This window comes from Aulonocara sp. 'chitande type north' Nkhata Bay, linkage group LG15, assembly GCF_057382095.1.
Source record: "Aulonocara sp. 'chitande type north' Nkhata Bay isolate Kocher_YH1m ecotype deep benthic linkage group LG15, A_spYH_male_GT1.1, whole genome shotgun sequence".
Classification (NCBI taxonomy): Eukaryota; Metazoa; Chordata; class Actinopteri; order Cichliformes; family Cichlidae; genus Aulonocara; species Aulonocara sp. 'chitande type north' Nkhata Bay.
In genome coordinates this window covers 6,792,025-6,815,481 of record NC_141358.1, presented here as the reverse complement: position 1 = coordinate 6,815,481, position 23,457 = coordinate 6,792,025, and the positions used below count along the sequence as shown (strand labels likewise).

The 23,457-nt window shown below is 39.6% G+C and overlaps 1 protein-coding gene across 1 annotated transcript; it reads left to right on the top strand.

Annotated features, from left to right (window-relative positions):
* Positions 1 to 1,862: 1,862 nt before the first annotated feature.
* On the top strand, positions 1,863 to 21,930 carry arhgap18 (Rho GTPase activating protein 18). The gene is made up of 18 exons (XM_086264273.1): positions 1,863 to 2,247; positions 10,892 to 11,156; positions 11,593 to 11,719; positions 12,338 to 12,420; positions 12,655 to 12,804; positions 15,253 to 15,316; positions 15,747 to 15,865; positions 16,466 to 16,537; positions 16,670 to 16,763; positions 17,002 to 17,093; positions 17,868 to 17,945; positions 18,497 to 18,656; positions 18,750 to 18,832; positions 18,931 to 19,137; positions 19,272 to 19,403; positions 20,166 to 20,287; positions 20,377 to 20,432; positions 20,611 to 21,930. The coding sequence occupies exons 1-18, from the start codon at positions 2,114 to 2,116 to the stop codon at positions 20,700 to 20,702; spliced, it is 2,130 nt and encodes a 709-aa protein (XP_086120399.1). The 5' UTR covers positions 1,863 to 2,113; the 3' UTR covers positions 20,703 to 21,930.
* Positions 21,931 to 23,457: the final 1,527 nt, after the last annotated feature.

The following is a 23,457-nucleotide window of genomic DNA, read 5'->3' as shown; positions in this document are numbered from 1 at the left end:
AGATGTGATGATATTGGACTATTTGAGCTATTAGGAGTGTAAAAAATTACAAAATTACCAATTTTAGCTCATTTTTCAAAACTTATTTGAAAGATTTACTGTTATAGATGCCCTTTGGCCGCCAGTACTCTAGGCCCAAATGAAAGTGATCTCAAAGTGGAGGTAGCGTGAGGGATACTGGGAAGAAACAAAGCAGGAAGTAAGTGAATGATGAATAAAACTGAAGTCATGGAGAGACTGAGTTGAGTGGTGGCATGACCTCAGAGGTGGGGAGGTGCACAAAAATCTAATTTACTTCTCTGGCTAATCCAATTTTCACTGTGTGGGTGGGTCAGTTTTACTATCAACTCCCACCACATGGTGAGTACAGTAGGTTGTGCTTTGTGAAACAAAGCTTTACTGAATTCAATCAGGCAACAAAACAATGGCCTCCAGATTCACATACTACCTCCAGCTCAGGTAAGGAATTAGTAAGGTTTTTGTGTTTGTACACCGGTATGTGCATATGGGTATGTAACCCTTTTTATTTTTAAACATAGGTCACATGCTATGTGATGTGTGTTACCTGTAAGTGCTCAAAATTTAGGATCAAATGTGTAGTTTACCTGCTGTGCATGTGCTGTGATCAGCTCTGACTGACTCTGGGCCTTTGAAATATGATACAGTTATAAGCATGTAGTATACACTGCATATATAACAGCATACACAGAAAAAAAGTAGTCAGTTTACCTTTTATATTGTAGTTGTGCATATTGAACAGTAATGTGACAAGTAGCTTTTTTAGTTATTCACATATTAAAAGCTATCGTTTAGAATTTGTGGTTACTAGAAATGTTATGTTATCCAAAAATGATCCAAGCAATTTTCCTGGGGGTGCAAGTATAAACTTGCAGGATATTAATATAATGCAGGCTCAGGTCAGTGTGTGAACACCCTCAAGTATTTGCAAAGCTGCATATTAGAAACACTACTTCATTTCAAAGCCAAAGCAGCTGCCCACGAACATGAACCCTAGGCTGTATTTTAAAACAACAGCTGCAAAACTGTAAGATGACAATAAAGAACCCTTAAGCTGTATGGCTGAAACTAGCAGGAAGTTTTATTTTGCTCATTATCAATCCAGAGTGGAAAAACACTGAGCATTGACTTCCACCTAATCTACCGTAAGTTGTAAATAGTAGAGCAAATAACATACATTTAAGTCCCACTAGCTGTACGGGTTGCAGATCATTCAGTTCAATTCAGTTTTATTCATATACAGCCAAACCACAACAGCAGTCGCCTCAAGGGGCTTTATATTGTAAGGTGAAGTAATACAGCTACAATAATCTAAACAAAAAAACACCAGCAATCAGATGACCCCCTATGTGTAAGTGCTTGGAAACAGTGGGAAGGAAAAACTCCCTTTTAACAGGAAGAAACCTTCAGCAGAACCATGCTCAGATAGGGTCAGCTATCTGGCGCCAGGGGTTGAGGGTGAGGAAAGGAAGTCGGGACAAAAGACACAATGTGGAGCCAGATTAGACTGAGCCATGTTGACATTACATGAAATGCATGTAAAGTTACCATCTTTATAAAATGTAGGAAACATGGTTTTAATTGTCCTGCTTTACAACTTTTTAAAAATGGTGCCACAAGCTGTTAATACACATACGTGTGTGTGTGTGTGTGTGTCTATATATAAATGATAATTCAAATCTAAGGAGAAAAGTGTGTTTACTGGGAAGATATATGGAGGAGTCTCGAAAACCCCCTTGAGCTTATTTGTACAGGAAGCTTTCAGTACCCTGTTAGAGCAGCTGGGTGCGCTGTCACATCGGAAACTTTGCCCTGCGGGGTTTGGACCAATCCCGGAGCTGGTCTGTGAGTGTAATCCAGCCCCTGTCCTGCGCTGCCTCTCAGAAAACACACCGACAAGTTGTAGAGAAAGACGATAACACGGAGCCGAGAGGACGAGGAGAACCAGGAGGAGGAGAGTAAAATGTGAGAATGAGTCGGCAACAAATCCGCACACAGATGGAAGGAATACACGGATAAAGTGATTATCTATCGATTAGCGATCGGATGTCATAGCCGTGTGTAAAATAGAAGAAAGACGAAAAGCGGGAGAAACATGAGCCGGCAGCAGATGGAGTCACAGGGAGTGGTTTTAACGGGTTACCACAGCAACGCGGAACTGTTGCAGCAAACTGGACCGTGTGAGTCCAGCTGTCCGCCAGTACCGGACGCCGAGCACACCGTACACAGGTGGGAGTGTGTGCAGCTGTAATGCCGTCCTTACAGACCATTAAAAGAAGTGTGTGTGAAAGAGGGCAAAGGTCACGTTGATAATGCTATTTTTTCCTCATTTTCTTTTTTGAACTTCAGCTGTGGAAGGAGTGTTAACTGCGTTAACTTGAACTCAGCAGTGGCCCGGTGTACTGCGCTTGCAGGCAGTCCACATTTCTTATTGTTCCCTCTGGCCTAACTCCGCCCTTGGCCTTTGGTTATGCTTTTTCCTAATCAGCAGATAACAAGTTTCACCTTGGTTTTGTTCCGCTGGCCAAGATTTCACACCTAATCCACAGTTCTTCCTTAGCACTGTAGCTTTACGAAAAGTCTTCCCCTACGAAGTGCTAGTTTTATAAGCAGTGAACAGACTCAAATGCAGAAGTATTAAATTAGCTCGTAGTTCATATATCCCATTCCCCTGGTCAGTGTGGTTGGTGACACACTTTTGGGCTGTGGTAAATCCTGTTCACTAGTTTCCATCAGCTTAAACAGAAAAAAATCATGTTATATTACACAGATTGTTCTATTATGAAAATAACAGCTGTAAGGATGTCTTAAAACAAATAATCTATATGGGATAGTCAGTTTTCTGTGATTCAAAACAGAAAATCCCTGACACTTAAAATATAGAGCTGGGTGTAGAGTTATTCTATACTTGGCCTGTGTTGCTGCACTTTAAAGCTTTTGGTTTTTAGTTTAAAACCAGGATAATTCGGAAGTGTCTGAAGACATAATTTAACTGTAACAAAGTATACAGAAACTACTTTTAACTGCTTTCTTATTCACATGGGAGCAACCATACATGTTTGACTTGGCAGATTTTTCTTTTTTTATATATGCCGAATGCCCTTCCTGAGGCAACCCCAAAAGTAACCTCTCTCTTGTTAGGCAAAAAAACACTATGGAGCCATGCAACAGTGGAAATATAAGGCCAGAATGATAATTGTCTGTGATGTCATGTGGTTAGTAAAATGTATGATTGATAAATTACATGTTGGGCTGCCACAAACCTCCAGGGCAGTAGTCAATGTTTCCTACACAGATTTTTCAAATCTAGTACTCGATGTGATCAGTCTCCACCTGAAAAACAACATCTGATTGGGTGTTTTGATGTTCTCTTCATGTAGCAGAATGTAGTCATGCCTTGTCTGGATTTCATAGCTTAACTTTCTGGCTTATTGTTTTATTTAATGGTTTGACGACCTTCATGTCCGCTTGTACAATGAGGAAGAGACTCAGTAATTCAAGAGGTGCTGTCGCTGGGGCAGCGATGAATGAGAACTAAGGTGTTACGGAAACAACTGTATAGCTACTCTTTTATTTATAACGGATCTTGCTGATTCATACAGGCTGAGCTGGATATGAAGTCTGCTCATTTACATCAGCAAACACCTGCCGTCACCAACTGTGGGCTGGTAAAAGTAAACAGCCCCAGCTGGGATTCAAACACGCACACCTGTGCGTAGGTGTGTATCTCTGTGCGTGTTCCAGATGGCTTGTCCAGGTAGCTAGAAGAAAAAAGAAAAGCAGCATCACATTACAGGCTGCCTTTGTCTCACCTCCCAAGCAGAGTATGTGTATCCTGTCTAGGTTGACGTGCGGAGGCTTAGTTTTGTAGTCATTGTTTCCCCTCATCAGGAAATGCCAGAGAGACATAATGTGTCAAGTCTCGCATTTGATGTCTTTATTTGTTACATTCAGGCCCTCTAAGCAAGGAAACTTTACACTATTATATCACATTTTCCATTGCCATATATAAACTATGGACTGTATATAAAAGAGGGTTGTAACCAAAGTGATGTCATTATTCTTTTTGGACTACTCTTGAAGCAGTGGCCTTAGCATAGGGGCTAATGCATCATTCTTTTTTTCTTTTCTTTGTTTTTCTTTTTATAAACCATACATGAATGAGAGTCTGGATGTTAATTTAGCAGCTAATGCTAGCTAGCATTAGCTAGGTACATCTATAGATGTACCTAGCTATTAGTGCCCAGACAATGAGCAGTCTTTTTGGATAGGACAGACCCTTCGATCAACAGCACCAGTTCCAGATTCAGTGACTTAAAAAGCTTCAATCCCTTGTACAGTTCTCAGAATCTCAGGAAATATGGGGGTCTGTGGGGACTGACTCGCTCTTGGAGCCTGGCAGCATTTTGAGAAACTGGAATTTTTGGCACTTCACCTTTTGGCTTAATTTGACTTGGCATAAAACACTACTTCTCAAAGTTTAGCGTGACAAAACAGACAGTTTAGCTCTACAACAGAGCACTACAACAGGAAGTGAAATAAATGAAAGGTTACAAGGCATCGGGCCAAAATGAATTACAACAACGCAGAGGGTGCAAACACACAGCTGTGTTCTGTATAACACATATCGGTCAGATCAAATCTGGCGCCTGTAAGGATAAACAAATTACAAACAGAAGAGCTGAGGATTAAGGAGATGCAGCTAAAACTGAATACTACAGAAAAACACATGGCAAAGGAGTTAGTAATCAGGAATACTATAACAGACATGGATAGGTCATATATTGTCGATTCATTAGAACTACAAGAAGATGATTTGTTCAACCAGTGGGTCATTGCTGACACCAGCAACTGTGTAAGACGGGGAAACAGAGCTAGGCTCTGTCTTCAGAAAGAGCAGCTGGCATCTGTTGGTCTAAATGGAAATACCACACCCACGTGCACACACGGACAGACACACAAACACTTGTCATCCTCTTCCCTTTTCCTCAGCTGCCCATTGTTCACTTTGTGTTTTGAAGCCTTAAAAATAAGTTTGATTGTCTTCCCCTTCCAAAGTCAGTTTTGAAACAAGCACTCCTTTAAAATCTTATGTCGTACATTATGGACAATATTTTTTTTAGGTTGTTTATAAAGGGATATCTTCACATTCAAAGCAAAAGCCACATATAGGTGTTTTTTATCCTATTAAACAAATAAAATTGAAATATGATTAATTATTTTACAAGCAAGCCAGACGTTTTAATTTGGGATAAATCTGCCTGAAGCTTCTCTTTACAGCATGTACAGACACGAGCGTGTTGTCTTTTTGATCTCACTATCAGCAAGAAAGTGAATAAACATTTCCCAATATGTCAAAAGTCAATCCCAATAGATGCAGGAATGCAGCTGTGTGAAAACAAGCCTTGTATCTGACACCAAACATGGGTAAAAATAAAGTGCAAAAGAAAAATGGCTGCTCAAGTCAAAGTACAAGTACATGCTACAGTATTGTTCAGTCAGTGATTTTTGTCCACTTTTAAGTGGTTGCCTGGCAACATGATTGCACATATATCATAATATTAAAGTTTTGTAGATATAAGTTAGATTTTATCATCAAATTAATATAATACAATGCTTTTTAAGGTGTTAGAGGCACTTGCATAGTAAAAATAAAAGGGTCATTTTAGCCTATTGGTATGTTGTTGCTATGCAATGTGGTGATGTCATAATATATGCGATAGATAAGAACCTTCAAGGACCTAAGATTGTACCTGTGTGCCAAGTTTGGTCACTGAACTCGAGATCGTATAGGAAGGAGTTGGTGGGCAAACATGTAGAGATTTGGTGTTTTATAGTAAGAGTAGAAGATTGTTTTACAAATGCTTTAAAATATTTGCTTCATCTTAATGCTGCAGGCCGAGGCTGTAACTTACTCCATATTTAATATGATCGTGTGTCTTTAACATAATAATAGCTGTTACTTCTTGAATAGATCAGATAGAATTTTAATAAATTGTTAGAAATTGCGAATATAACATCTGCTTTGATTCATTTAAAGCTACATTTACTCCACCAAATCATGTTTTGTGCCACTGGAGTGATTCATAAAGTCACGCTGGTCATGTGGGAAATTGGCTTCCTCAGATCTTGACTCATGTTCACCTCATGTGTACTGAACTGGCTCTTTGTGTGTGCCACTGTTTTCTTTCTTTCCTGTTTGCAGCTCACAGCATGGGATTGATTTTTATAGGCTGTTTTCAGTCCACGCGCGCACACACGGCCTTGCGCAATCTGTCTTTGTCGGCAGCTCTAAGCAGCTGATAAAAGGTGTGGAAAAAGGTACAGAGAACAATTATACACACCATTGCAGCACTCTATATACTTCAAAGATAATATGTATATGTACTGTACGTGTGCCAAAATGAGAATGTGTTTGTTTTGCTCGCAAGGGCAGCTGAGGGCACGCTGCTGAGTCTCTCAGACTGTGTGTGTGTGTGTGTGTGTGTGCATAAGCAAGCAAAGTGATGTTGTATGCAAAGCCTTAAACAAATTTCTTTGCATTAATTTGGTGTGTGCTTTGCGACCTTGACTTTAACACTGTAGGAAGACACAAACAGGAGGCAGACCTGAACTTTGGGTTTAACCTGATTGTTACATAGTGATCAACAACCTTAGGTTAATTTTTAACAAGGTCGTAAATACATTTCCATGAATGACATGATTGTATTGTAATGAAAAATGTGGCAGGAGTGTCTTACCCAGTTAGATCGCTGACGATCTGAAGTTCATTTTTGTCAGATTCTGAGTTTGAGTGTCAGATACAATTATTAAAATGCAGGAAAATGCCTAAATGATAACCAGCTTGGCATGATACTCACAGTGTCACTTTAACCTTGCCAATGTTCAGCAAACATGACGTTTGCCACATTTCCACAGGAACTGAGAAATCTACCACAGCAACGCTAACTTCTCAATTATCAAAAGTGTTTCGAACAAACACAAAAGTGCTTAAAACAAAACTGGCAGCTCCAGAGGAACCAGTTTATTCTGAAACCCTATGAAACTGGGAAGTCACAGAGTTTAATAAATGCAAAGTTCAGCTGGGTTTGATGGAAAATTGACCGGGGATCATAAAATCCCTATAAACAGGTTAGGAGAGTCTGTAGGTAATAAGACCTTTGGTACAGATAACTCTCTGGTTTCTGTTTGTCATCCACTTTTAGTCACAATGCTATCGAACAATCACGTTTCAGACACTGACCCCTGGACAGAAATGAAAATGTTAGCCTGGATATCCACTGACTACACTGGAAGTCAGTTTCCCACAGGTCTCCAGAATTTTAAATCTTACTGCATATAACTCATTCAGTACTTGTTTCTACTTTTTAGTCTTTACAAAAACAGTCAGCAATCCAACTAGTCGATATTATTTTCAATACTAAAATTAGCTAATTGCTAGACACTTTGATGCATAATCATACATGTTTTCCATTGTAAATCTAATGTACTGTAAAGAAAAAACAAATGCTGCTTTACGCCTTTTATGAATTTGAACACCGATAAAGTAATGTGCACGTTTTGGTGTGTGTGTTTGTTTGGTCATCTCTGATTTATGAGTTAGTCAAACTGTTCATCCTGAAGCTCTGAATCAACACATGTAAACGATTAACTCATGTGGTGAGCTCATAGCTCTGCCTGCTTTCAGGGTAAACGCATCTTCTGAGGTACATCAGAAAACGCTGATGTCTTTCCTCACAAATGAAAGCATCAAACTTCCTGAACTTTTAAAGGCAACATGGACATGAACTGGGAGATGATGATTATTATTATTTATTTATTTTTTAAATTAAAACCACAGATGAAGTATAAAGAGAAGTCTGTGGTATCGCACAGAACTTCCAGCTAAATCCTTGTGTTTTTATGGCTTTGTTGTACTCGGTGTTGCAGGAAGTCTGCTGTGGTATGTGGCCGTAGCTCAGCACGAACCCTCAGGGTAATACTGGGGTGATAATTCCAAATTAATTAATAAAGAGCATCAGCTTAGTGCCGCTCTGTCTGAAATCCCATTTAGTCCTTGGGACTAACTGATTTTCACTTCCTCCATTTCCTTGGAGATTTGTAGAAAATGGCAGTTTTTTAGTTAAAAGTTATCAGTGCTTATCTTTTGCTTTTGAACACCTGTGTATATGAGTGTGTGAATATGTGCAGAGTTCATGTACGTGTGTTGGTACATTTGCATGTGTTTGCATTTTTTTTGGACGTTCTGCTTATCTTCATTACCTGAAAGTAAATCATATATTTGCACAAAGGGCAACTTTACTTTACACGATTTTCTTCTCCCTCCTTTTCTTTGTTGGCTTTAGCATATGTCAAAGTGAAGTTGTTGTGATTTTATATCATTCTAACATAAAATAAACTTAAATATTAGTTATATAGGAATTTTTTGTTTTGGTATTTTTGCTGTGTTATACTGTATTGAAATTGACCTAATGTCCCATTTATTAGTGACTTAATGCTTTATAAACATATTGTATATACCGACTAAACATGTCATCTCTTACAAACACCTAATAAGTCATTGTTTTGTTATTTGAGAGCTTTATAATGATTCTCAAGCATACATTTGAAATATTAGGTCTATATTGGTGCATGACAGCACCCTTTAATAGAAACGGGAATAACTGTGTTCGGACTCAGGAGCCATACTTGTAGTTTTTTAATTGAGGGGCCTGTTCCAATCAGTTTTATTGTCGTGGTGTCCGATGTTTTAAACAGCCCTGCTAACGGGTGTGCAGCTCTATATTTTTGGGTAAATGAGATGACACTGATAATTTGCAAAAAGATGGATGAATGACAAGATTGTTGAAAGCAGCCTTTCAGCTTGATTGATGTGTGACACTGAAACCACAGACCCTTAAGGAGCTTCACTTGCACTACAAGTGTAGTGGCTTGCTCAATATAACTCTTGTTGCTTAAAGGAAAGAGAGACAAATGTTGTCATGCTTAATCAATCTTATAATTGAAGAAAGCTTTGCTGCTGTTGTTGGCACAGTTTAGAACCCATGCTGATGCTCTGGGACATTTCAATAAGCTGATGTAATAGCGTTTTAACCCTTTTTGCCCTTATTCTTCTCCCGGATGTTGTAATTACACAATATATAGTGACAGAGGTGCTACTAATTATAGTACAGCAGGTGTGAAAACTTTGTGTCTTTATTAGTGGGCACAAGCAGAATAAATACATAAGAAATGTTGCATTCAACATTTAAAATCAGCAAGAAAAAACATAAAAATGAATAGTTTCTATATTGTTAATGTTCAGTTTTAGTGTGTGCTTTCAAATCCAGCAGAAAAATGCACATGTTACAAGAGACCTTGTCAGTGTGATGGGAGCTGAAATTCCAAGGGGGGAAAAAAGTGAGTGGCACTCGCTGGGTTTTACTTTTTTACGTCTTTTACTGGAGGAACACCTGTGCCTGTGATATCTGTGTGTACCGGGGGGAAAAAAAGAATAAACAGTAACTCATCTTTATAACTCATCTTTCTTGTTCCGATTAACTAATTGTATTAACTTAGTACACTGACCTGAACTAGACCTTTGTTATCGTCAATATAAACTCATATTTTTCATGACATTTATTGGTTGCAAGTCCATTTTAGTTGCTAATGTTGTGGTCAAATTTAAAGAAGTTCATAGTAAGCAGTCCTGTAACATCTTAAATCGGTTGCATTTACTGTAGTGAATTACAAAATTGTTAACTGGCCAGCTAGCCAGTATCACATTTATATTATTTTTCCCCATTTTGATGTCAGTCTACCTCTGATCTGTCTGCAGTGATCTATTGTGATGTCATCAGATTATTTGCAACATTTATAAAGCACCAGTCCTCCTCAAGGTGTTTTATATCATAAGGTAAAGACCCCACAAAATTAGAGGGAAAACTGTCACAATCAGACAACCCTTTTAAGACCGAGCACTTGGTGACAATGGGAAGGAAAAACTCCTTTGTTAAGAGGAAGAGACCTCAAGCAGAACCAGGATAAGAGAGAGGCTTTTAGGAGAAACAGAGGACTAAACATATATTATTGGAGCAGGAAGATTTAATGACACACAGTATTGATATTGAAATTCTGTATGTGGAAGGTGAAAAGATATGTTCAGATAAATTGTATACCTAAAGTAATGTACTTAATATGTCAGTAGGATATTTCTAGCAGGTATTATCTATTTACACCATCAACTAACCTAGGCTAAGCCACACTAATATGCCTTGTGATAAACTTTGTTTGCAGTGTTTGTATAGCAAAGGAAAGTCCAAGGTCTGCGAGATGTGCTATTTTTATTCCAAGAAAATGCTGGCATCATTAGATGACTGATTAGGAAACGACCTTGCTAATAGCTTAACTTAAGTTGGAGCCTTTGACCAGCGTGTCCAGAGTTACTGTATCGCCCTGTTTTCATGTCATTAAAGGTACAGGAAATATCAGTGCATACACACCTGTGTACTTACAGAGCATGTTTCCAACAAGTGCTGGAGGAAGGCATCTGTCACTACTAAGTCCAAAGTACACAGCTACAAGAGAAACCTAGTTGCCCCTTCTTACATCATGACCACTATGATAGCAAGATGATACGTTTTGCTGGCTTGCCATATTATTTCTTTAGTTTATTGGGATCCTCTTTTGCTACTCTGCATCACAGACACTGATATTTCAATGGTACACAAAAAATAAAAATCTTAATAAATCAGCATTTCAAAATAAGCAAAGCAATGCCTTACGCAGCTATATCCAGCTAAGTGTATGAACTCCAATGACTCAATTTTAACTTTTGTCCATTATGTACCTATTTCACGAACCTCTCCCTGCTCTTGTCTGTATGTGTCTCCAGCCGCAAAACAGGCCAGTACACCCTGCAACACAGCCAGAATGGACAACAAGGAGACAGATATGGCACTTCTGCTTCTTCTACCACTGGCAGCACAGAAACCAGCAGCACGGAGCCAATGTCACTGCCCAGTCAAAATTCTGCAATCCAGCATTCCTCCAGCCCCAAGCTTGGATCCAGCCCCAAGACTGGCTCCAGCCACAGCCCCAGGCACAGCCACAATTCCAGGTCGAGACCATCGCCTGCATGTCAGCGCTACAACTCTCAGGTAGCCAGCAGATTTTGTTCACTTTCAGTCTGTTGGGGCAAATACTTCATTTCATTCCTACAAAATTCCGCTGTATAGGATTTTTTTTTTTGTATTTTACAGCTCTCTGGTAAGATGTACAGTATTTTGAGCCTCTCTTAGTTGCACTGGGAGTGACACAGTACGCAAGCTCTTGGGTTTGCTTTAATTCTTATACACTTTATGAAAAGTGTGTGTGTGTGGTATGTGTGTTATGTGAGAGCAGACAGTTGGCGCAGCCAGTTGCTGCCACCATCTAGACTTGTTGAGACCAGTTGAGAGACCTGTCTACTTCATTATCTCTGTGGATCATATCTGGAAGATCGTTGAAATGAATTATTAATCGCTGAAACGGGGCAGAGAAGCTGAAACTGTGAGCTTAAAACCTCATTTTTCTGCACGTCTGCTCATTTTGAAGGACTCTTTGGACGAGCTGCAGATGGACGACTATTGGAAGGAGGTGGAGAATATTTCATTCTCGGGCGGCGGAGGAGAGAGGGGAGAGGGAGAAGTTCAAGAGGAGGAATTGCAGAAAATTCCTGAAGGTGAGATACACATTAAAGGATGAAGGCAAAATTTGGATCGTAGACTTATTTGGACATATGTGTTGGTCCAGACGCAAACAAATTCTAATCTAAAAGTCTGTTTCTATACTGGAAGAGGAATTCCTCACTGAAAGCTCAGCCTTTTCATTCATCTCTTTATGTAACACTTTGTATGTCTCCCTCAGACCCCGATGTTTATACTCATTTTCTGCTTGTTTGCCGTCATTCGCATCTCTGTTTAAACAGTTTGGAAACACATTAAGTGTCTCGTTTTGAAGTAGTTTCATGTGGGACTTAAGTACCAGCTGTTTATCACACCGCTGCTGGGCCAGCTCAGACTTGTGGATACTGGCTCTGTGTTGGCTTGCACAGTAGGAATGCACTTCCTGTGCATTTCTTCAGTCAAATTTAGCCTTTAGTGTGTGAAGACTATTGTTTTCTAGCGTAAATGCGCTCTTCCTGTTAGAATATGTAAGCCATTTGTGTATGTGGTCGCTCCTTTCCCTTTCCTGCACCTGTAGATTTGTTTAAGTAACGCCGCATCATCTCAGCAACCAAGTAGGGAATTGCCCATCATCTTCCCTTCTCAGTATTGCTCATTCTGTTTGTCTCTTTCAGAGGGTGAGCAGGAGGAGGCGTGGCTTGCAGAAGCAGGTCTAGCGCGGCTTGTTGATCATTCAATCACAGTGGATCATGATCAGGTAACAATCATATATCTTTTATTGAATTAATAAGAAGTTAGTCCAGGTACAGTTAATCAGTTCCATATTTTCAGGTCAGATCTTAAATAAGCATTTATTCTTTGTCACGTTTGAAGCCTTCTTATACAAATAAGCATGTACATGAGAGAAAAAAAGATGGACTAATGTAAAACATTGTGTGAAAACAACAAATAGATTTAAGTTTGTGTTTGATCTTAATCTATGTATTGACAGGAAGAAGACAGTGCAGTTTTCCTTTCCACGCTCACCAGGACTCAGGCGGCAGCCGTAGAACGTCGCGTGGCATCAGTGCAGCAGACCTTAAGGCGACGTAACCGGCAACAACTTCCTGATGTTCGAGATATATTCCGACACCCTGATAAGGTTAGCAGATCAACACTGTGCTTGACACAAACTGCCAGCTCACCAGCCACATTGTAAGGTACACCTTTTTAACTGCTCATTAACACATATCTAATCAGCCAATCACGTGTCAGGGACTCAATGCATTTAGATATGTAAACATGCTCAAGACAACCTGCTGAAGTTCAAACTGAGCATCAGAATGGGGAAGAAAGGTGATTTCAGTGACTGTGAATGCTGCACGATTGTTGGAGCCTGGCGTGCTGGTCTGAGTATTTAAGAAACTGCTGATCTCCTGGGATTTTCCTGGAAAACATGATGACTGCTTATTGCATGGTAGCACGCCATGTCACAAAGCTCAAATCATCTCTAACTGATTCATTAAACAGAATGAGTTCATTATACCTAAATTGCCTCCACAGTCAACAGATCTCAATGCAACAGAGCACCTTTGGGGGATGTGATTGAACTGGAGATTCTAGATTCATTATAGATCAACAAATCTGCACCAACCGTGTGACGCTATCATTTCAGTGTGGACAAAATCTCTGAGGAATATTTCCAACACCTTGTTGCATCTGTGCCACAAAATACTTAAAGCATTTTTGAAGGCAAAAAAAAAGGGGGGGGGGGGGTCATACTTGGCTGCTAAATATAATTGACCCAGTATTTTGCAGTCGGTCAAACCCCATTGAGACTCTAGTGCTTTCTTGCTGTGAGTAGCCATTCTAATGCCTGATCACAAAGTTAGAGCAATGGTTGATTTAGCTTAGCCTGGCAAAAGACAGCAAAGTTCTTGCTAGCTTGTACAGAAGAGCAGTAAGTATAATATATATGATTCTTCCTTATTAAATAATTTTGTTTGCATTTATATTATTTATTGGTCAAAGACAGTAGAGAATAGAGAGGAAAGCAGGGGGAGGGTCCAGGCCAGAAACAAGCCCAGCTCCTGGAGCCTTACTCAACCCAGTGAGCTGTAGTGGTAATATACAGAGCATCTTAAGAGGAAACATCACAAGCTGGTGTGGCATGTGCACAGCCCAAGACCAGGAAGCTCTGAAGTGAGTAATTGAAACTCCTCAGATCATCACTGGCACCTGAGCATATGGATGAGATGAGGAGTCTGCTTAGAGGCCCAAAACAAAACACAACTCCCAACCACACCTTGCTGCCATCTGGACAGTGATGATCCACCTTTTGGCTGTACACTTTTTTACATATGCATAATAAATATAGTTTGGATAACAAGATGTGGTTTTACAGTGGGGTACTTTCTAGGCTACGACTGTATCTTAATTTAGATACTTCAGCTAGTACACTCTCCATGTGGTACACTAAGCACACTGAATTCTTACTAGTGTGATTTGTGAGTTTAACAGGGTAGCGCAGTCTTAAATCAAGCTTAAATCATTGCTGGTAACTTATCTTCAGTCCTGCTGGTGGAAAATCGTTTAGTGTTCCTAATCTTTCTGCTACACAGCCCAAATGACAACTATTGAGGATATTAAATGTTTGATGCAACATTCAACATTTGGATTGTTGTACCATACACCGGGGTCGGCGCCAAAGTAGATAAACTGGATGAACAACCAATTTTGACAGGGTGGAAGCCAACTCTTTTTACTGTTCTTTAAAACACAGCAACAACAAAAGACAAAAAGAGATTAATGCTGCCAACTTTACAACCTAAACAACAAATTAAATTATAAACAGCTGATCAGAACTCAACATGCATAACACAAAGTACACTCATAGCGAATTTGTTATGAAGTTTCAAGTGACATCATACTTTAGAGTTGTTGATTACCATTTTTGGTTGCAAAGCGACACATACAAGGGTCGCAGACTTTTGACTGACTTGCATAGACCTATGCCTCAGTCACGCTGCTATGCATGACTATGTAGATCCTCAAAGCATTGTCAGTGCCCTTTGGAAAAATCATAAGGGAACTGACAATGACATTTATGAGGTTTTGCCTTTTTAGTTAAAATTAACTCGATGTTCATGAAAATAAGCATTTTCAGTGTTCTGTTGTTTCACGTACCACAAAGGAAGTGGTCACAAATTTGTGTTTCACTTCAGTACAGGTCTCGCAGTATTTACTTGCTAGTTCCCTAAAAAAATCCAAAATTTTATGACATCACTGCAAATTCAGTATGGGTTAAAGAGTTGACTGGAGTTATCGTTGATAAATTACAAAAATAAAATGAAATACAGGGATCAAGATTTATAATCAGAAATAAATTTAACAAATAATACGTTTAAATTTAAATCTGTCTTTAGTCCAAACTGTTTGAACAGTTTGAGCCTCTCATATTTATTTCATGCACACTCACACACAGACTTTGTCCACTAATTAACAGAAAAGATAATGTGTAACAGGGCTTTCTATAAATTTGTGACTTGTTAAACTTGTTGACTGCTGTGTTGTTCACGTCTGTGTGTGTGTGTTGTGCTGTGTGTTGCAGGATGGGGAGCCTCAAAAATCCGAAGAAGGAAGTGAGAATGGACAGAAAGGTGCCCCTTCAACCGGTATGTGCAGCATACTCATGCAGATAAGTGCTTACAATATGAGTCAGTGTCATAAATCACTAACTGAGACCCCCCACCACCACCACCACCACCAAAAAGAAAAAAAAATCTGCCTAGCAACACACACACACATTTTTGGGAACTAACACAAGTCCCTGTGTGATATGAGAACATTCAAGAGGAAGTAACAGAGTATAGTCGTGTGACTGTATAATAAGCAGAAGTTCTCCACAACAGAGAAGATAAAGCTGCAGAGAATAGGTTTTTTATGAGTGCTGCAGTGACTAATACGCTGCGCTCTTAAACTCCAATAAAACACATCCAGTTGTCTCTTTGTATACACTTGGACTTAGCTATCATAAACATATCTGTACTACCCTACATGTGTGGTCATAAGTTTTATTTCTTCATTGTGTGTGTCTCTAAACAGAAACGGAGACAGAGCTGAATGTTGACGTGGCGTTTTCAGAGCAGGCGCTCAGTTACAGGGACAACCACCAAAGTTTTAAGGTCACCCGGAGCCTTAACTCTCCTGACGACAAACTACCGGTGAGCTGCATTCCTGAGGATTTACACGGACACAAAGGTCATGCGCATATTCACTTCCTTAATGGTGTTTTTTTAATTTTCTTATTGTCTGAACATGTCTGTGCTTGTGCAATAGACAGCGTTGGCGCTTTAGAGTCAAAAGAGGATGCATTGATCATTTACTTTGTCAGGCAAGCATGGCAAAGCTATTTGAAAGTTGTTGCAGGTCAGTAATTACCAGGAAGAGCAGAAGATGGATATGGCAGCACAGAAAAAACTATTTGCACACAGTTGTTGTTGTGTTGGATTGCAGACCCTTATAATCAGATTTTTTTTAGAGTTACAGTTATGTTGGAATTTGTTTGTTTGATCTATATACAGTGTTGGAAGTTGATAAGCATTTCTGTCCTATATATGGTGTTGTCAATTAGCAGATATGGTGTTGGAGCTAAATCTTAGTGACATCTGGTGGCTGGAGCTGGTATAACAGAACAATTCCACTGATCATACAATGTCAGAAAAGGGTTTTTCTGTATCTATCATCATGCAGTTATTTGACTTTTACACTAACTGAATGTAAATACAATAAGAAGTCAATTTAGCTTTATTTTTCCTCCCTAGAACTTTAAGCTTCTCCCAGATAAAACGGGTCAGACGCGAATAGGAGACCTGTCTCCTCTGGATATGAAAAAGGTAAAATGATGTAACACAGTGATCTGTGTATCTATGCCTACAAGACAAGTGTTTGATGAGCTGTCTCCACATTCACTTACTGTTTAGTATCATCATTGTGTTTATCTGTGTCTGTGTGTAATGTTCTGTCAGGTGCATAGACTGGTGCTTGTGGAGATGACTGCTCTGTTTGACACTTCTGGGATAGACCTCAAGCCAGCCAAGGCCCTGAAAGTGAAGACTAAAGGTTAAACACACACACACACACACACACACACACACACACACACACACACACACACACAAGATGGCCCCCACAGCCTAAATAGAAATGTCTCATTACACAAATCACACAGTCAGATACAACAGATAAATACATTTACACACATACAAACAGAAAGCTAAGGTATGTGTGCCTGTATGGTATCTGTGCTTGTGTGCGGTGCAGTGCTTTTGTTTTACTCACTATTTGTTTGTGTTTGCAGAAAGTGGATTGTTTGGGGTTCCTCTTACCACTTTATTGGATCAGGACCAGAGACGGGTTCCTGGAACCAAAGTGCCATTGATACTGCAGAAGGTGAGTGCACTGACATTCACATATTGTAATCCAGTGGTTCCCAAACTTTTTTTGCTAGGCCCCCCTTTGTTTTACAAGAACAATGTTCGCCCCAAAGTGCAAAATGGGTTCAAAAACATAAACAACTGTGGGATGCTGTTTGTTCATGATTTGGACAGGGGGAATAAATCGTGGCAGGATCAGCCTGATATTATTTGTATCCCACTGTAACCTTACTGTATAAAGAGCAAAATTTCAGGAGTAGTTAGTCATTATAAGAAGTGTTTGTGAACTAAAAATCAAGAATGTGGGATTCTTTTTTTCTGTGATTTGGAGAGCCCAGTGCATGCTCCAGACGCAGTGAAAACCAGTTCTGCAGGGGAGACCTCCTTGGCACTTGTGCAGGTGAAGCCAAAGGGAAGATATGCTTCACCATATTTTCTAGTCTTTGGCTTGGAAGGAAGTTGGTTTGGAAACATATTTGGCGATGCTTCATCTCCTGCTTTGCGTTTGTGTGGAAGCCCCGTCAAAAACTTGTCCATTACGCTAGCAGTGTCCAAACGTTTTGTTTCCCCCCCCCCCCCCTCTTTTCATTACCCCCCCCGCAATGACTCTGCGCCCCCCCTAGGGGGCAGGTCCCACACTTTGGGAACCTCTGTTGTAATCGTAGTTTGTTCTTTTGCATGTGTGTGTATTTAAGCATATTTCCAAACCTCAAAATTTACACTCAACTCATTGGCTTTATGTTTGTTTTAATGGTGTTTTTAAATGACATTTTCTTTCTCTCATCATAAGATCATCAGTCATATCGAGGAGGAAGGATTACACACAGAGGGCCTTCTTCGGATCCCTGGAGTAGCCACTAGAGTCAAGGTTAGTTCAAGTATTTAGCTGACCAGCCCTCCCACAGAGACGATGTAAAATCTCAGGTTCATAATAATGCCAAGCATAATAAAATCAAGCATCAACTTCCAGAGCATATATATTCCCTACTCCGTCTCCAACCACACTGTCATTCATCTTAAGCAGTGTCCACACTGGGGGAAAAAAAAAACACTTCACCCATCATTCATCACTTTGAAGCTGACAGCTCAGAACCTGCAGACAGTCCAGGTTCTGGTTGCCTAAGAAACCCTGTAATATATTTACTATTAGGTCATATGTCAGTTATTGGTTTCCTGGTAGGCGCTTCAGTCGCTCACCTGGAAGTTGAGAAGTTTACCTTGGGCCACCATCGGTTATTTCGCCCATGGTCACTTGAATTGACCAAATGTTCTTCACTGTCACTTCCAGTGGGAACGCAGCTTAAAACTGAGCTTTTCCTTCCCGTGACATCACCTCTTTCTCTATTTGAAATGTGAAAGTAATAGTGTTGTTGATTGTACTTGAAGTTGATAAAGGCTCTCTGTCTGTCCCAACTCCAGTTCCTGTGCCAGGATCTTGAGTCCTCCTTCTATGATGGGACATTTTCGTGGCAACAGATGAAACAGCACGATGCTGCTAGCCTTTTGAAGCTGTTTATCAGGGAGCTACCCCATCCACTACTGACCGTGGAGTACCTCAATGCATTTATTGCTGTTAACAGTATGTTTCCTGTTTACGACAAGTGCTTCATACACACATAGTGAGGCAACAAAGTGTCACACTCATGCTGTGTATATTTGTGTGCGTTCACAGATCTCCCCACAAAGAAGCAGCAGCTACAGGCTTTAAACCTGCTCGTCCTTTTGCTACCTGAAGCCAATCGAGACACTTTGAAGGTAAATTTGGCTTTATGGTCATCACATTTCTGTTCCCTATATTATTCCTTTATGGCGCGTGATTATTTTTGTAGTGAAATAAAAAATTGTGTTTGCAGGCACTGGTGGAGTTTTTCCAGCGTGTCATTAAAAATCAGGCCAAGAATAAAATGACCCTGAACAATGTCTCTGTCGTCATGGCGCCCAACATCTTCATGTTTAAAGGCTTTCGGTCCAAGGTTACAGAACAACAGGAGTTCTCCATGGCAACCAGCACGGCCAACATTGTCCGTCTGCTGATCAGATATCAAAATCTCCTGTGGACTGTAAGAAAAAAAAATCTTAGCATTAAAGCTGTGCATGTGTGGCATTTTTGTGTGGTTAAACTAGTTACTCACTAACCACCATTATTTTTTGGTTTTAATGGAGTATATCTCTGTGATGTGCCTGTCTTATCCAGATCCCCAAGTTCATTATGAATCAGGTCAGGCACCAAAATATGGAAAGTCAGAGGAAGCAAAAAGAGAGAGCCGTACGGAAGCTGCTGAAGAAGATAGCCATTGAAAGACCGTCTGAGAAAACTATCCCTGAGGTAAGAGTTTGAATTTCCTGGCTTCACTGAGATACGTTTTTTAATATCCTATTAGAAATCTATAAATTATAAACACACTGTATTATGTAATACAATGAAATCAGAGGACTAGAGTCATTAACCCGGTGGCCGTGTACATCTTGTTTATCAGAAGACCACCTGTAAACTACCGGTAAAGGTGTCAAAGCAGACAAAGGGTTTCTTTGCATAAGGACGATGTATGACAGATTTAGGAAAAAAGCACACAAGTCAGTCTGTCTATGATGGCTACAGATTTTACTGTATTTTCAGTCTGAGACATCTAGTGTTATTGTATAAAAGTACAATGAAGATCATGATAACTGAATTTTTAAATCATTTATACAGGAGCCGTTGTGCAGCTCACACAATCCTCCTGATTAGATGTCGGCCTCTTTTCCTCACGGGTGTCTGACAAGAGCGATTGGTTAATCAGCAATTGAAGGGATTCTAGGCAGTTCTTTCTTTTGTGCAGTCTTGTGTTAAAACGAATCTGTTCCTCTTGACAGATTCTTAGTGGATGAATAACTTTAGTGATGTGAACCTAAACCTTGACTGTAGTTTATTAAACAGAGGAGCCACAATTTTTTTTAAGTCCACATTCTTGAGCTGTCATTAGTCCAGGTTTTAAGTAAGTACCTGGGTTATTTAGAAGAGTGATTTAGATTACCTTATTTTATTCAACTGTTTACATCTAATGCAACTGACAGTCTGTTTCTCTTCTCTGACTCTGTGTACAAGCAGGAGACCTCACAGGGGATTATCCGAGTCCACGCACCACAGTTCAGTAAAATTTCTATGGCACTTCAACTTACCGAAGACTTGCAGGCTTGTGATGTGTTAACACGCTTCCTGAGCCAGGACAGGTAACATGAATATTAACAACACAAACAGAGAAGCTCTCACATGCCCGCATGTCCTCTGACTACGTCTCTCATCTCTCTCATCCTTCCAGCTCGTTGGCAGTAAAAACAGATGATTTGTGTCTCTATGAGATCGGCGGAAACATCAGTGAGTTCTGCTCCCATAAAACTACATGTGTAAACTAAAAACATACACTACAATATTAATTTCCTTGCTCATAAAACAGCTTCTATGGCACAAATATGCATTTTAAGTCGTGACAGTACATGCTGTCAATGTGTTTAATGTTTCTCTCTGTCTGCTCTTCTTCTTGTCGTCTTCAAAGAGGAAAGATGCCTAGATGGGGAAACGTATATGAAAGACCTCTACCAGGTGAATCCTACAGCAGAGTGGGTCATCAGAGCTATGCAGCGATGAGTTCATCAGGTCCTGCTTCATGCTGGACCTCTCTAAATTGCCACCACTGTGTCCTGAAAGAATATCCGCTGCCTTGTTGTCTGTGGTTCTGGATGCACTTGGAGTTTTCATATGTAGCATAGATATAGATACTTTTAACTGATCCTCAAATTTGCCACAAAATGCACATTTTCTAATGGAAGAACTCATCAAAGCAGATTTTATGTTATGTGGAAATACGTGTCCTTTTTAGTTTATTGCACAACTTAAATTCCCATACTTTTTTCTCAATGGGGGAAAAAAGGAAAATTATTATTATTATTAACAGGAGATTATAGAGATTAATAGTTTGGTGCAGAAAAATAATATTGATTAAATCATAAATCAGTCATGAATAAATACTGGTCCATTTTTGTGGGCTAATTATGATTTTTTTTTTTTTAATCTGTTTATATGTCTATTAAAAGTCCTAAAAATGATGTGTACAGCCACATTATTAAATAGCATTAAATCTGAGCATTTCACCAGGAAGGATGCTTTGGAGGTTTGGGTCTCTGAAGCTGAAAGGTAGGTGCTGTAAAGCAGTGGTTTATTTTTTAGCGTAGAAGAAAACTGATCAAAAACAGTGGATGTGTGAGTGTTTTACCCTACTCTACAATGTGAACAAGCACATGTGTACGTCATACACATGCAGTACTGTGTGTGTCAAGTTCACTTTAAGTATTGCTTTAAAGGGATAGACTGCTGACTGGATGATACATTTGCACGTGCTGGGCTCCAAACATATCTGTTCATTTGTTGTTTTATTCATTTTTGGCTCAGTACCATCCACAGTGTGGACATGAGTTGATATATTCTACTTTGGCAAAACATGCATTTAGACAGGAATAGAAAAAAATCCCCATTTTATGTTGGGTTTTTTTGGCATCTATTTGTGTTTCTCTCAGTTTTCAACAAAGGTCTTATCAGATTTAGTGCAGTTTCTCACAGTTTCAGCAGCCTGTGGAGGATTGTGTCTGCACTATAGAGCCACTTCTTTTATGTATAGCTAGGGAGTATTAAAAAAAAATGATTTTGGGTTTATTTTGAATGATTTTGATTTATTTATTTTTTTGAATATCTTGTTTTTTTTTCTGCCTTGTATTGTTGTTTACTGTGATTTTTTTTCAGATAACTGTTTTTGTGTAACTGCCTCTGAAATGACCACTAAAACTGCCTGTAAATAAACATGCAGTTATTAATTACCACATCTGTTGGTATGAGTGCTCATGTATCCGAATGACTTAAAAGTTCTTGTACACTGGAAAAACTGTCGCAGTCCTGTATCTCTCCAATTTTCAAATGAGAAGTTAGTTTCCCACCACGTTGTACTGACCTACTTAGAGTAACAGTGAGGTTAGAAATAATGAGGTCCAACAGCTTGGATGTAAAGGGCTTGAGTCAGAGCTCTTGGCAGTTTTTACAGAAAGATTGAATTAGTGTACAGGTTTTCTGTGAGTCAGATTCAGGGCACCAGATGCAAACAGACCACACTTTGTAGCAGAATATAATATCCATAAGAATTTACACAGTGCTTTTGAATTTTAAACTAATATTCTAAAGCTGCTGACACCTTTATTATGTACCAGTACTACAGATTCCAGGCCTTGTATTCTTCACCTGAGCCTGTAAGCTTCATGAAACTTATTGATCAACCAGAAAGTTAAAGGCTACTTTTGACGTCTCCCTTGTCACAAGGGGTCACCACAGCAGGTAGTTCCACATGTTTGATTTAGAAGAGTTTTTACCCCAGATGCCCTGCAAAGAGGATTTGTTTCTCCAGCTGGAATTGAACCAAAAACCTTTTGTTTGTAAATGTGCTCGATTTAGTTCAGTGTTATTTATGTAGTGCCAAATCACAAAAACAGTTACCTCATGGCACTTTATATTGTAAAGATTGTAAAATAATGGAGAGAAATTTTCAGCAATCAGACTCTCCTGTGAGCAAGCACTTTGCTGACTGTGGGAAGGAAAAACTTCCTTTTACAGGAAGAGACCTCCAGCAGAACCAGGCTCATTTGCGGCGACCAGTTGGGTGTGAGGGGAGGGAGACGGCACAAAAGACACTGTGGAAGAGAGACAGAATAATTATCAAATGCAAAGTGATGTATAAACACACCGTGAGTGAAAAAGGTAAGTGAAGAAGAAATACAGTGCATCATTGGAAGCTCCCAGCTGCCTACCTTTTGCAGGACATGTGGGACTAATAAAGGTTTATCTTATCTAACTAAGGGAAGGTCACCTGATCCGGCCCTAACTATATGCTTAATCAAAAAGAAAAGTTTTAAGCCTAATCTTAAAAGTAGAGATAGCGTCTGTCTGGGAGCTGGTTCCAAAATAGAGGAGCCTGAAAGCTGAAGGTTCTCCCTCCCATTCTACTTTCAAACAGAACCAGAAGTAAGCCACCAGTCTGAAAGCACAGAGGGTGATATGGAACTATGAGGTCTTTAAGATAAGATGGAGCTAGGTTATTCAAGACCTTGTATGTGAGGGGACAAATTTTAAATTCAATTCTTGATTTTACCGGGGAGCCAGAGAAAAAAGTCAGTGTGGGAGAAATATTCTAAGGAGACGTGTAGGAGAAATATGTTGTCTCTTTCTAATCCTTGTCAGTACTCTTGTAATGAATTACAATCCAGCCTAGATGTAATGAACGCATAAACAAGTTTTTCAGCGTCACATTGAGGAAGGATGTTCTTTTGAAACTTGCATAATGGCAGTTGATATGTGGTAAGAG